The 13,246-nt window shown below is 43.2% G+C and overlaps 2 protein-coding genes across 3 annotated transcripts; both read right to left on the minus strand.

Moving 5' to 3' along the window:
- Positions 1-573: 573 nt before the first annotated feature.
- Positions 574-2,511, minus strand: LOC105566967 (YEATS domain-containing protein 4). The gene is made up of 4 exons (XM_012021431.1): positions 1,943-2,511; positions 1,311-1,592; positions 1,048-1,228; positions 574-968 (listed from the first exon to the last, which is right to left on the minus strand). The coding sequence occupies exons 1-4, from the start codon at positions 1,988-1,990 to the stop codon at positions 796-798; spliced, it is 684 nt and encodes a 227-aa protein (XP_011876821.1). The 5' UTR covers positions 1,991-2,511; the 3' UTR covers positions 574-795.
- Positions 2,512-2,609: 98 nt separating this feature from the next.
- LOC105566968 (6-phosphofructo-2-kinase/fructose-2,6-bisphosphatase 1) lies at positions 2,610-12,208 on the minus strand. Of its 2 annotated transcripts, XM_012021434.1 has the most exons (8): positions 11,942-12,004; positions 10,042-10,197; positions 7,855-8,282; positions 6,619-6,990; positions 5,624-5,725; positions 5,321-5,555; positions 4,762-4,889; positions 2,610-3,627 (listed from the first exon to the last, which is right to left on the minus strand). In XM_012021434.1, the coding sequence occupies exons 2-8, from the start codon at positions 10,097-10,099 to the stop codon at positions 3,571-3,573; spliced, it is 1,380 nt and encodes a 459-aa protein (XP_011876824.1). In that variant the 5' UTR covers positions 10,100-10,197; positions 11,942-12,004; the 3' UTR covers positions 2,610-3,570. The 2 variants fall into 2 exon arrangements, with proteins under 2 accessions (XP_011876824.1, XP_011876823.1); XM_012021433.1 differs by lacking the exon at positions 10,042-10,197 and having other exon boundaries at positions 11,942-12,208.
- Between the last annotated feature and the right edge of the window lie 1,038 nt (positions 12,209-13,246).

Below are 13,246 nucleotides of genomic sequence, written 5' to 3' on the forward strand. Positions count from 1 at the left end.
AAACTTTATTAATTGCCAAAGTCTATCTCGAAGCATTTTAAAGGCTTGCGGTCCCTCGAACAGTTTCCTTAACAGACTAACACAACGTAAATCTTCCTTGCAATTTGTATAACCATTTATGTTCCATGTTCTGGAATTTTTACCGGGAAAAATGCTTCCGGTGCGAAGAACTTGTTTCTATCGAAATGGATCCCGTTCTTCGCACGTACCTTCACACTGTTTTCAACATTTGCAGCGATTCTAGGTTTCCTTGGTGACAATCACGCTTTTGGTTATTTTAATACTTTATAATCTTCGCGAGTTGAAAGATCGGGTTAAATTATCAATTTAATAGAACGCATTTTACCATCTTACCATCAAGTTGCACGTATTAAGCCCTTAGCCTTGTCGTTAAGCGAGATTAACTTACAGAACCAATTCGCTGTGATCCATCAAGATCACATATTGCTGTCGAACGTAACACGGTCGAGCCTCGACACAATTTAATTGTAAATTTTCAGGACAATAGATTTGTTACGTATACGTGTCCTAGCATAGCCTTGAACTAAACCAGCTGCATAAAGAACTCGGAAATCGGAGATAAACTTTATTGCGACTACGACTGACGAACGCCGTCCACATTGCGGAATAGAATTTTACTTTCTTATCAGCAACGGTACGCAATGCAGTAAAAATTCTTAAAATTAATTAAACTAAAATTTAGTCATAATTATGTACACTTTATACATGGAAAAAGCCTTATAGACTTTGCACGTTGGTCAATTCGCTCGAAACTCGTCTCGAGATGATAAATTACTACGCGACGGATAAGCTTCCGCCAGCCTTGGAGATCTTGGCGATTTCCTCCTTGAATTTTGCGATCGTCTCTTTCGCCAGGGTCAATTTCTCCTTCAAATCTATCACTTCGAGCCTGATCTTGTTGCGTGCTTCCATAATGTCCTTCATCGTCGATTCCTTCAGCGCTTCGACTGCAGGGGCAATTGCGAACTCATTAAATTATCATCGAATCAGTCCAAGGCGAGACGATCGTAGTGCAATTATACAAACAATCTGTATTGTGCCGCCAAACCCCAAGCGTCATGGGTCTGCTGGAGCTCAGGAGGTGCTGCATCAGCGCTGTCGGATCTTGAAAGACTATCTCCTCGTAAAACTCCGACACCAGACTCTTCTTACCCAGCTGTATCTCGGTCGACGATTGAAACAGTTTCAGTATGTGATATACCGTCACCTAAAATCAATTCACCTTCCTTACGACCGACGAGATAACAATCGGACGCGGCGAGCACCCTCCTACGAGATCGCCTACTCACGGGACGTTCGTTCGGATCGTGAAAGTAGACCTTGATGACTATCTCGAACTCCCCCCAGCCGGTCTCCGTCAGCTCGTACGGCGGCTTGGTCACGATGCGATTGGGATTGTTGTAACTCTCGTGCAGCTTGAAGTGCACCTTCTTCACGTAGGTGGACATGTCCTCGTTGTGGTACGGCTTGACGTACACGGTCCACTGATGCGTGTGTCCGTCCTCCTCCCTCTTCTTGCCGAAGTAACGCGCTATGTTCCCGTAGACTATAGGCTTCACCACGGTAACTCCCTGTCACGAGCAAATCGTTCGATAAAGTAACGTCAATTTTCATCGCGCGAATCCCTTCTACGGGAAACGCCGTTATTCGACGTGTCTTCTCGTGCCGTTGAATTACTATTTTTTTTTCTAACACCCTCCCGCGGAAACGCTTTCCGACCGTTAGATTATATCGGCGGTATCTCTGGCGCCAAAATATCGTAGGTTACGTTGCCGACAAGTCTCGCCGAACTAATGCTCTTTGCGCTTCGAGTAAGCGGGACGCGCGTTTGAAATTTCGCGAATGCGAAAAGAAAGATTCGACGTGGTCCACCGCGGTAATAAAATACACGTCGGCACGGTCGTTCGCTATTTTAGGTTACCTTCACTCTACCGCCAGAATCTGGACCGAACTCGTTCGTGGATGCCATTCCGCTCGCGACAAGCTTGAAATTCCAGCTTGTCGCACGTCTCTGATGAAGACGCGAGGCCCAGAGAGTTATTCAAACGGCGTTCTCTCCCTCGATCATCCTCTCGCGCGTCTATCTCGGCCTCGAACGAAAATATTTACATACTCCATTTCTCCCGAATTCTTCAGCGCCGCGTAACGGACGCCGGAAACACTAGAAGCCAACATGGCGGCGCACCAGCGCGTACTTCAAACGCAGTTCAATGTATCGCTACATCGGGATACGCTCGAAAATGTAAAATAAATTTTGTTATAAGAAAACCAATATATTAACAACAAAGGGTAAAATTTTACACGTTAGTATTCTATAAATTTCACAGATATTCTACACATTTTCACCTCTCGATCCTGTGTAACTTTTCACAAGAACACGCTTACCTTTCACTTCCTCACATTACAGTTTCGGATAAATATCGAAGATACTTGCATTGTCCCGGTTAATAGCCTGGCATCAACATTTGTGCCGCGCGCGCGCGTAAACCTCGTTCGCGTTCGTAAGCGAATGACGCGCGGTTCGCAGAACAAGTCGCCCCTGTGTATTTCGTCGAACAGGAATATCTAAATCAGTAGGTGGACTCATAAAATTGCATGTGTTATTTATTATATGTTTCTCATCGATCGAGATACATATCCATAATCGAAATCCGTAATTCAGCTACTTAACATACAAGATCGCAACGTATATGTTAGACAATGGACTGAATTGTAACGTGTTCGTTAGCTTGATCGGAAGTATTATCGCACAATCTAAGGTATTGTACTATATATCTCGAGTACCTTTACGTAGTCGAGTATTATTATCAACGTCACAATCTCACGATACTTGGATCCGCCTCCTGGAAGTCTCTAAGAAACGTCCGACGAAATAACGTTTGAAATATGGATGTAATAAAAAAAACAGACACGCCTTCTCTCAGATTCGCGAGCGCTTCGAAGTATCTGCCGAAGGAGAAAGGGATATATATATATGTATATTTAGAATATAGGATTCTATCTTGGAGTCACATGTAACATCGTGTAAGTATTGTCTGATCGGGACAAACTTTTCTCCGACAAGAAGCAAGTACTTCGAAGCACGCACTGGTCGGTGGACGCGCGAGTCCGTAAGTTTGTCTAAATAAAAAAAAAATCTTGTCTAAAAGACGCGTGTACACACGTTCACCAGGCTCTTCTCGTCGACGATCATCCCTGGTATCACATATGTTCTTCTCGCTACCTAGCTAGATGCCAATCAAAAAATATAAAAATCACAAGATCACACGCGCGCAGCGTGCGGGTGTGTGCGATCGTGACGCGGGACCTGCGTCGTCGCAGAGGTTCCTCCACCCTCGTGCCTATGGGTTTCACAGGGTACCCTGCCGATCGCGCTTCGTCTCTAGCTTGTACACATTGTAGGAAGAAAAGGGCTCGGATGCGCGCTGATTCACGTACGCGCGAGAAGGGGCGGGCGGCAGCCAGCTGCCGGGATCTATGCTGCTTCAGTGTTCTCGGTATATCAACGGTAGGGAATAGCTGCGCCGTGCTTTACGAAATTCGTTGTTATCACGTGCGTAGTAGCTTCTCCTTTCCTCGGAATTTCTCGTCTAGATATCCCGGAATCTGAAAATTGAAAGTTCCACAACGGGCATTTTAGCGTTTCTTTGCCGAGAGATACGTTCGCTGCGGAGATAAAAGAGCAATCTACATGTAAACGCAGGCTGAGAGGAGGATATGTTTCTCTATCGAGGATACATGCTCTACAGTAGGTTCATTTGCTAAACAAAGAGACTTTATTAGCATATTGAAACAGGTGAGATCAGCTGTTATGCTACAGCTACGATTTTTAAGCCTTTACTATCTTTGCATTGCTATCGTTGTCTTACGCAAGAATATATAATTGCACGTGTATAAGTACTATTTGCCTCGTGTAAGGCGATACAATTCATTTATCTCTATCGTCCACACTTGCAGGCTGTTAGTCCTCTATAATTAATTTGACTATAATTGGTTTCATAAATTTTCAAGATACAATCTTCATGAATATATTAATTTAATTCTATCGTAACTGAATTAGTTGCTTTTTGCTGATCGTTCGAAAGGTTTAATTATTTACATAATCCACAATCATTACATTGATAAATATAAATTCTAAAAACTGTTACCCTCGTATCGCTGTGAATAAGCTTAATACGAATACACATTAGCGTTTAGTATCATAACGATTCCGCAATATCGATGCTTATACTTATACTTTCTGAAAGAATAGCACAGATAAATATAAATACAGATTAATAATTGTCCAGCGAGAATATCATTACAAACAGCAATATTTTTACAATTCAAACAAGACTAACGTCATTGTGATTTCATATAACATATAAAATTTATATTAAAAGCACACAGGTAGCACGGTTTGTCCCAGATCCGTAGGAAAAATGCATGCGACGAATTTCTAATTTATGAAAGTGGCTTTTCTTGTTTTTAACGGATGCAGATTCTAGAATGAGGTTTTGATTAGGTACAAGAAAAAAAAATTCGTTTCTCCACTATAGATAACAGTGTCAGGCACTCTGGGAACATTAAAACATAAGCGACGCATAGGGATTAAATATTTTATTAGCCTAGAGTATCGGTGTCGGAAAATTAGCAAGCAAACAGGAAGGTACTTGCTCTCGCCATCTCTATTCTCAGCAAGTAAAGCACGCTCGAGGGAGGAAGACACAGTTGTTACGACTTTATATAGATAAATTCTACCTTTGGTTTCGCCCGATGAGTGTCCACGGCGTCTATCGGCAGGCGAATCTTGACCATGTTGCAGCCGTAGGCGACCGGTGTCAATTTCACAATGGTGTGCAAAGGTACTTCTAAATACGGTAATTCATCTGAAATAGGAACCATTTCAACCAACGTCATTAGTTCAACCGTGTACAGAAATAAACAACGAGCCACTTCGATACGTTTCTCGTACTAACGGCAATGCTGCGCCAAAAAAACGGAATCGCGCAGCGAGAATGAGTCTCGCCGAACGATCCGAGCGAACAATTACGTCAGCATAATTCGCTTTTGTTTGCGCGCGACCATTTATCATTTATTTTCTCAACACATTTTAATACGCCGAAGGTCAAAAGTTGCGTCTCGATACTTGAGTCTGCCCATTCTTGGACGTCATCGCGTGCCCGGGCACGTTCCGCGTCACGGCACCCGGCGACTCGGATCATTTCACTTGCACGTGCGAGTAATCGAGAGCAGATCTCACTATCCTATGGGATATTGAATGATAACGAAACAAGATATTTTATCGAGATATACCGACCTGCATTTTTGTCCAAGAAGTACGCGAGTAAACACCGTAGCACCGCCTGATGACTGACGACCAAGACGTTACCCTGACGCTCCAGCTCCATTATCACGGGCTCCAATCGCGCGACGAGATCCTCGTAACTCTCCCCCCTTGGATAGCGATACGAGAATTTGTTTTGATCTCTCGCGGCAAAGTCCGTAGGATATTTCGAGGCGATCTCCTCGTAAGTCATCTCCTCACAAATACCCTATCGACAAAGCGGGGCAAAGGTGAGAAATTGATTAATTAGTTTGTTTGTTTAGCGCTTCAACTTACGGCGTCAATTTCGTTGAGAGCCTTCCACCTTTCTTGCGGCGCCTTTACGTCAGCCGCGGTCTGAATGGTTCTCTTCAGCCAGCTAGTCCAAACTCGCAAACCCTACATAGACACGATGTCGTTTAACGTAACGCCGATGAGACGAGATTGCTTCAAGAGTCAAGTGATCGCGATCAAAGTAACATGCGAAAAATAATGGCGCTTACGTAACGCACGTGAAGCGTGCACACTTTGATCGTTGAATTCATATCTAAATTATAATTTCCTTGTGACTGGTCGCATCGATCTTCGTATTATCAAAAATTGGACATACAACGATCGGAATCAAAATCAAGTAAACGCGTCTTATCGCGATACTTATATACGGGACAGCTCAAAAATCTATAAACCTGTATGTATGTCCGTAAACATATAATTATTAAATCGACGAATTGTAGAGGAAAGTTCCCTATTATGAGATAGGTTTCTAATATGCGATAGCAAGGCTTTCGACATCTAAATTCAATCACAAATCTCTTTCGCAATGATTACACGATCTAACAATGAATTTTTCGAACGAATAAAGACTAAAGAGCCGTGACAGGATGTTAGTGTCTAAATATTTCTTATTTTTTAATTTATTGCGAAAAATATTACCTCGGCCAGGATTTAAACTTCCCTCTCACTAGACATGTACACGCCTCGGTGGTTCGAATTGGTGAGATGCCTTAATATTTTTCGCAAGAGGTTTAAAAATAAGAAATATTAAAACATTAATATCCTGGCTCTTTAGTCTTTAGGCCTCCTAATTGGTGCTTACCACGCGACGGCCTTATAAATTTTATTGAAATGAATTTTTCACTGAACAGATTTCACTCCAAGGGCAATAAATTCATGGTGGAACCAACAGATGATGCCTGTTAATTTAGCAGAAACCCCGCTATCTCGTATTAGGATCTTATCTCATATAATAATAGGGGACTTGACTCCACGTTGAAAAGGTCAAAGAGGATCACCTGTATGTTCTGACCACTGATGTAGTCTGCCAATGCCTTCGCATATTCACGACCCCGCTCGCTCAGGTCCGAGTCGCCGCCTATCCTGCCCTCGAGGTTCATCAGGCTCTCACCGTGCCTGGTCAAGTAAATTGTGCGTGGCACAATATGAATGTTCATAAGATAGTAAACTATTCTACTTTGTATATGGCCTTCGTGCTTATGGACCAGCACCTTCTCGCCGGTGTTGTATATTTTCATGAACGACAGGTCGCTCTCGCGCTCCTCGTCCAACGGATGATATCGCTCCTGGTAATGCTCGATTCGCAGCATGAAGTCCGCGAGCACGTCCTCCTTCTTCATATTCGCGTAATCCGGACTACTGACTTTCACCTCGCAAAAGAAATCATATTTTGGAACATATTTATACATGTAGTACCGGCGAAAATTATATCACCTTTCGATCTTTTTTTCGAGCGCAACTAGTTTTAAAGTACGCGAATGAAAAATTCGAAAATCATGGTGTACTTTGTCAAATTTCATTACCCTTTATGTACAAGACGCAACTGTTATCAGGTGTCTACTGTAAAATCTCGAGCACATTCGATGCGCTTTGACGAAAGTTACGCTCAGAAAACCTAAAGGTAATTTTGACCGGTACTGTATTCATATTTACGTATGAATCATTGTTTCAAAAAACCGATCAAGCTGGCGAAAAAAGTGATTTTTATTTAAGTCACTTTTTTGTCAGTTTGGTCGGTCTCTTAAAACCCCCCTGTTTAATTATCACTGGCGACAATAAGCCTCGCTCGATTTGGTTACGTATGAATGTTAATCAATTATTAATATTCAGACTGTGATGTCCCAGATAGCCAATATGCTCAAGCAATGTATGGAAATAAAATGCCAGCAACTGATGCCAGCTCTTCGCTAGGAATTTAAATTCAATATTTGAGTGATTTAAGTAGAGCTAGCATAATGTTAACATATTGTCGTAGTTAGTTAGTTTTTTTTGCAATTTTATCATACATTTCACTAGTGAAACGTATATTAAGTATAATTACTAATAAAAAGTATGGTAAAATTTCAAAAAACTCTCATAAAATTCTTCGAAATGCCATGTTGTCCCTTTGATTACGGGATTTTCAGGGTAAATTTTAAGAGAAAATTCTCTCCGTGTAGAGTTGACACTAGTTCCCATATATAAAGTATAGCATTGCCCAGTTGCCACCTGCCAGCTGCTTATCAAGTACATACTTCCATAATGTTCTGCTCGACGATCTCCGGATCATTGCACACAGACTCGACGAAGAAGAGCTTGAAGCCCATCTGGCCTACGACTATGTCGTGTATGAGCTGGCGTCTGTCGACCGTGGAGTTGGTGGCGTCGAAGACGGCCACCTCGCCGTCACCACTCTCCAGCCACTGGCAAACGTCCTTCAGGGCCTCCTTCGCGCACTGTGTGCGTATCGCCATCGCCTTTATGTTGTCGGGACGGAAGAACTCGTGGCATTGATAGGCCGTGGTGGCGTGTCGCCTGTACTCGCCCAGGTTGAAGACCTTCGTGCTGATGCCGATCCAATTGAGGTACCGGCAGAGCTTCTTGGATATGTAGGTCTTGCCGCGGGCCGGCAGGCCGACCATCGCGATCACGTGGGGCTTGTTCACAAAATTCGCGCGTTCGCCTACGAAGAGAAGATGAAAGAAAAGTGTCTAATAGAGATGGATATTGGAGAAATAGATACCAGGACAATTAAATACATAAGAGATCGTCGAGGCATTTTAACTAACAGCGTTATCACTGTTTCAGCCGTTTAGATGGGACTGACAGATTGAATATGTTATGTTGATTTCAATGTCAATAACGATAACCGCTTCAACGTTGCAGTCTCGAGATACGCCGAATTCGCATGCAGATCCGTTCTGACTTCGCGATTAATATTATCAGCTGCGACTTTGCTAGATAAAGGCTGCGGTTTACAGTTTTGTGTTTACTTGCGCGCCTGCGTACGTACACGCGCATAAAATTAAAAACACGACACGTGTGAGTGAAACTTGCGTCGAATGTGCATAAAAAAGAAATGTATGAAATTTTATAAAAGACTCTTGTCGTTACGTGACGCTGCAAGTGAACACGTCTTTTAACTCGCTTACGAAACCAGATCTAATCATACACCATTACGAGACGCGTGGTAAACTATTTTTTGTCGAAATCTGGCACCTCTCGCGCGAGTGGGGCGCGTAATAACGCGCGCGTACGTTCCATCATTAATCTCCTAATCACGAATCCCGAATTTGTCCAAGGAAGATCTGAGATACCGAGGTATAGGCACAGGTTTTCATTTTCTGGTTTTCATTAACTGTTAACCAGAGGTTTACTCTCCGCCGTTCTTTTTTTAAATATTATTATCTAAGCAGAGACAGAGAATTGACTAAGTTCTGGTTAACAGTTAACCAGAAAATGAGAAACCATAATATAATAACTAACCCTGTTTAAACCCGAGCGAAAAAAATTCATATAAATAACTGCAAAAAATTGACTTGAAATAGAAATTGGTAGAAAGTTTTACATCTTCGTCGAAACATTTCTTTTCTTGTAAAAATATCTACGAAATGGCATCACAAATTACAATGTTCTCGAGTCAAGAAATGATTGCGAGTAGTATTCCATGAAAATGTACAATTTTGCAAAAATTAGTACAAAACTTTACTAGTTTTAAAAATTTGAGCAACAACAAAACCTTAGAGAATTGAAACATCCGCTTGCTAGTAGAATATTACAAAAATTGACAAAAGTGTTCCAACTCGAGCATTTTCATGTTGATTTTTATAACACTTTTCAAAGTTACGCAGAATTTCTTAGACTCTGGCAGTTATATTTAATTTGTTTGTAGAATTTTGTAGAATTATTTCCCTCAGGGAAGTATTAGAATATGATGATCATTTGCATTACACGAGGGGAAAACCGCTGAGGGCATTGTGGTGTACAGATTTGCGGCATTACTGGGCATTATTAGGCTTTTCTTTTTTAGGACATTAGGCCTTGCTGGGGCAGTATAAAGATAAACGAAGATAAAATAAGATAACAAGATTTGGGTCAGCGGTTTCCCCCCTCGGCATTACATTATATGCAATTTCAATGCAAATAAATAAAAGTCTTAGGGCCGGTTGCTCCAACCTCTTGGTAAGTTAACTAACAGTTCAATCGTATATATATGTTTGTTTTTCCCTTAAATTAGATAAAGATAAACGTATAATGCAACTATTAGTTAGCTCACCAAGAGGGTGAGAAAACCCTTATTAGTTCACATTGATATTGTATGTAATCTAATGTAATCTCAGCATATTCTATTACTTCAAACAAGGCAATGTACACATAAATAGATATGCACACTCGAGAGCTGACGAATGCCTGAGATATACTTGAAGAGAGAGATAAGATACCTCGGAAATTTACCCGGGAAATCCTTGTGACTCTCTCTCTCTCTCTTAAATCATACATAATTATTATTTCGATCGTATCGTCTCGCCGCTAATGACAATCCGTCGACAGATAATCCTGCCCGAAGAGTTTAAAGTCTGCGGCGCGTTCCTTCGTATCTGCGGACAGAATGAGTCGTAATAACTTTAAGTAGCAGAGTTTTATCGGCTCGAAGTCGAAGGTACATTTATGTAATCATCTTTCTTTTCTTTTTTTTTATATTTTGATGGATTATCCTGTCCCCTTGAAATTGGTTGATTTAAAAAGCGCATTGTGGACAAATCATTTCGAGGAAGCTGATGCGCCGAGCGCCGTTATCTTCCTCGGAACGATTTATCTAAGGCGTTCTTGCTTCCTCGGAAAGCGATAATATGCATATCGCCGTATCAAATTATATTTATCCTCGCGCGCGAAGGAAGTGAAACGCGTCGACGTACTCGGAAACCACAGGAGAGATTCTTTTTCTCTCTTTGACGTTAAACTCCTCGGCTGCTCAAGGTTACTAGTGGAGCAATAAAAAGCGATAATTTATCTTGCCGCTCCAACGGCGATATGTCGTGCGTCAAGTACGTTCTGTCCAAGTTTCCCTGCGGGGAGGCGTCCACTTCCACCAATGTGGATCAACTTGAATCAATTAGTTTGCCTCGCGCTTCTTTTATCTTTGGCAGAAGATAAGAAGCAAGTTAAATCGAGATTAAGGGGATCCTATAGTCGTCTTTTTTATCGACACAGTCAAATATAGATTTGTACGCTTTTAAATCTTTTTATTGGCCTCTACGCACAAAATAATACCGTCACGATTGCTTATAAAGTGATATTTTTAATTTCTCTTCGTTTTTTATGTAAAGTTGTGAACCCTCGGCTTTGCTTTCTCTGCGTACTTCAAGAGCGTGCAAGAATTTTGCAATTTTACAAAGCAAATTTCAAATGTAACACGAGTAAAAATTGGAAAATTTCAAATACCAATATCTCTTTTTATTAGACCTCCGAACTGAGCGTTTTAAGCGTGAAAACGTTCTGCTACGCGGCCCGTAACTCATCCCGTTATTGCTTTGTGCATAAAAGCCAATAATAATAAGATTTACAAGCGTAAAAACTACATTTGACTGTAAGAAACGAACGTTGTTCTTCTGTTATCTCACTGTCGTCTCTGAAATCCGCCAGACACAGATGAAAAAAAACACTGCATGTTAACGAAGGATAATTGAAAGGCTGCGCAAAGTAGCGCAGCCGAAAGGATTGGACGTCGACTAGACGGCGATCGTTAAACTGTTATCGGTCCACGCTGAACAGATGATGTCAGGTAAAACAAATAGGTTTCCGCCTCCCGTAGTTTCCTGAAACATACCTGCACATTTGATGTTGATTCTCAAAACGGGAATTGGAACGTTCTTCCCTCGCGCGGAACGGAGCCTAGCGAGAAATGACCCGTCGAATCGACGCCTACGACACCGTCAAATCGACGTCGACGCGACGTCGAACGACGAAGCCGTCTCTCGCTGGGTTAGGGTGCGCGTTTTTCCCGCTCGCGTTTCCACGGCCCTCGCGCCTCCCGCCGACAGGCGATCGCACGCCCGATCGACGGCGAACCGGGCGGACGACACCCGGTACGTTGACCGCGAGACCGGGGACCTTGAACTTCCTCCGAAACGCAACCGCGAGCTCACTCACGTCCCTCGCACGTGTTCGATCTTGCGAGTGCGTAGGGGGGGAGGGAGAGGGTGGCGCGAAGGAGGCAGAGGGGCGGGCGCGGGACGGAGAGAGAAAGATACATACACTTTGGCATATCGCGCGATAGAAAGAGAGGGAGACAGAGCGAGAGAGAGAGAGAGACAGAGAGAGCGAGGACTCTCAAAATATTACCTCGTATCGGGAACGGCTTCGTCTGGATGGTGTCTGACGTCGGCGGGGTGTAGTGCATCTCGATTTTGGGGTCGGTCATCCTATCCGGAGCGCTGATCTGTCCCGCTGAGGAGGGAGCGAGAGACGACGCGAGACGGCGAGTGCGAGACGGAGAGCGGCGTACGGCGGAGATTCGCGTGTGTTGACGCGCGCGAGCCGATCCCAGACCGTACGCACCGTGCCGACTACGCGTACTGACCGACCAGGAACGAGCACGAACGACGAACGGTCGGGAGACGGTTCGCCGCCGCCGCCGCCGTCGCCGAGCGTCGTATACGTTGGTATACGTCACCTACGAGAGAGCGACGGTGATAGGGTGGAGGGAGTCGTCCGAGTCGTCGTCGCGCTGTGACGTCGTCTCTCTCTCTTTCTCTCTCTCTCTCTCTCTCTCTCTCTCTCTCTCTCTCTCTCTCTCTCTCTCTCTCTCTCTCTCGCGCGCGCGCGCGCGAACGGCTCGATCATGAATCTTCTACATAAAAAACATATAAAAGCGATGGCAAATTAATATTTTGTATTTTAACATTTTAATAAACTAGGTGTGACCTCAGCAAACGCCAGAGTAACAATTACGTAACATCAACGCAAATGTAATTTAACAGGCATGTGTTATATTACATTTGTATTGATGTTATGTAACTGTTACTGTTGTTTGCTGGGACAAGTCATGGTGTGTACTGATTCGATGTAACCCTAACGTAAGTAAAACGAATCTATAAAACGATTCTAAATAATGCAAAGTCAGAACGATTAATTGATTCGCTTGTTTATCTCATCTGGGGTGCTTTCGCGACGTAGATCAAAATGATCCGGATCAAAATGATCCGTGCTATGATTGGTTAAATCTGAAATTTCGTAGCATCACATTGAAATTTTATTCAATGAAATTCCAGATTTGACCAATCATAGCACGGATCATTTTGATCTACGTCGCGAAAGCACCCCAAATGGCAGACAACTTAAAGCCTGCCACAGACTACACGCAGCAAGCGGCAAGCGTCGAGCAGCAGCCAATCAACGAAGAGATATTTTCTACGCCACTGCTGACGCTTCCGCAAAATTCAGCAGTGTTGGATCCTCGCTGCTTGACGCTTGCTGCTTGCTGCGTGTAGTCTGTGGCAGGCTTAAGCCTAGTGCAGACTGCACGCAGCAAGCAGCAAGCGTCGAGCAGCAGCCAATCAACGAAGAGATATTTTCTACGCCACTGCTGACGCTTCCGCAAAATTCAGCAGTGTTGGATACTCGCTGCTCGACGCTTGCTGCTTGCTG

The sequence above is a fragment of the Vollenhovia emeryi genome, unplaced genomic scaffold, assembly GCF_000949405.1.
Source record: "Vollenhovia emeryi isolate VEMERY1.0 unplaced genomic scaffold, V.emery_V1.0 DF939141.1, whole genome shotgun sequence".
NCBI classification, from domain to species: Eukaryota; Metazoa; Arthropoda; class Insecta; order Hymenoptera; family Formicidae; genus Vollenhovia; species Vollenhovia emeryi.

Coding starts and splice junctions, on each gene's coding strand:
- LOC105566968 (XM_012021433.1), bottom strand. CDS start 12,020: ATGACCGACCCCAAAATCGAGATGCACTACACCCCGCCGACGTCAGAC. Junction 6,991..7,854: donor TCGAGCAGAACATTATGGAA/GTATGTACTTGA, acceptor TTCTTTTGCGAG/GTGAAAGTCAGTAGTCCGGA. Junction 5,556..5,623: donor CTCTCAACGAAATTGACGCC/GTAAGTTGAAGC, acceptor CTTTGTCGATAG/GGTATTTGTGAGGAGATGAC.
- LOC105566967 (XM_012021431.1), bottom strand. CDS start 1,990: ATGGCATCCACGAACGAGTTCGGTCCAGATTCTGGCGGTAGAGTGAAG. Junction 1,229..1,310: donor ACGATCCGAACGAACGTCCC/GTGAGTAGGCGA, acceptor AATTGATTTTAG/GTGACGGTATATCACATACT. Junction 969..1,047: donor TTGGCGGCACAATACAGATT/GTTTGTATAATT, acceptor TTGCCCCTGCAG/TCGAAGCGCTGAAGGAATCG.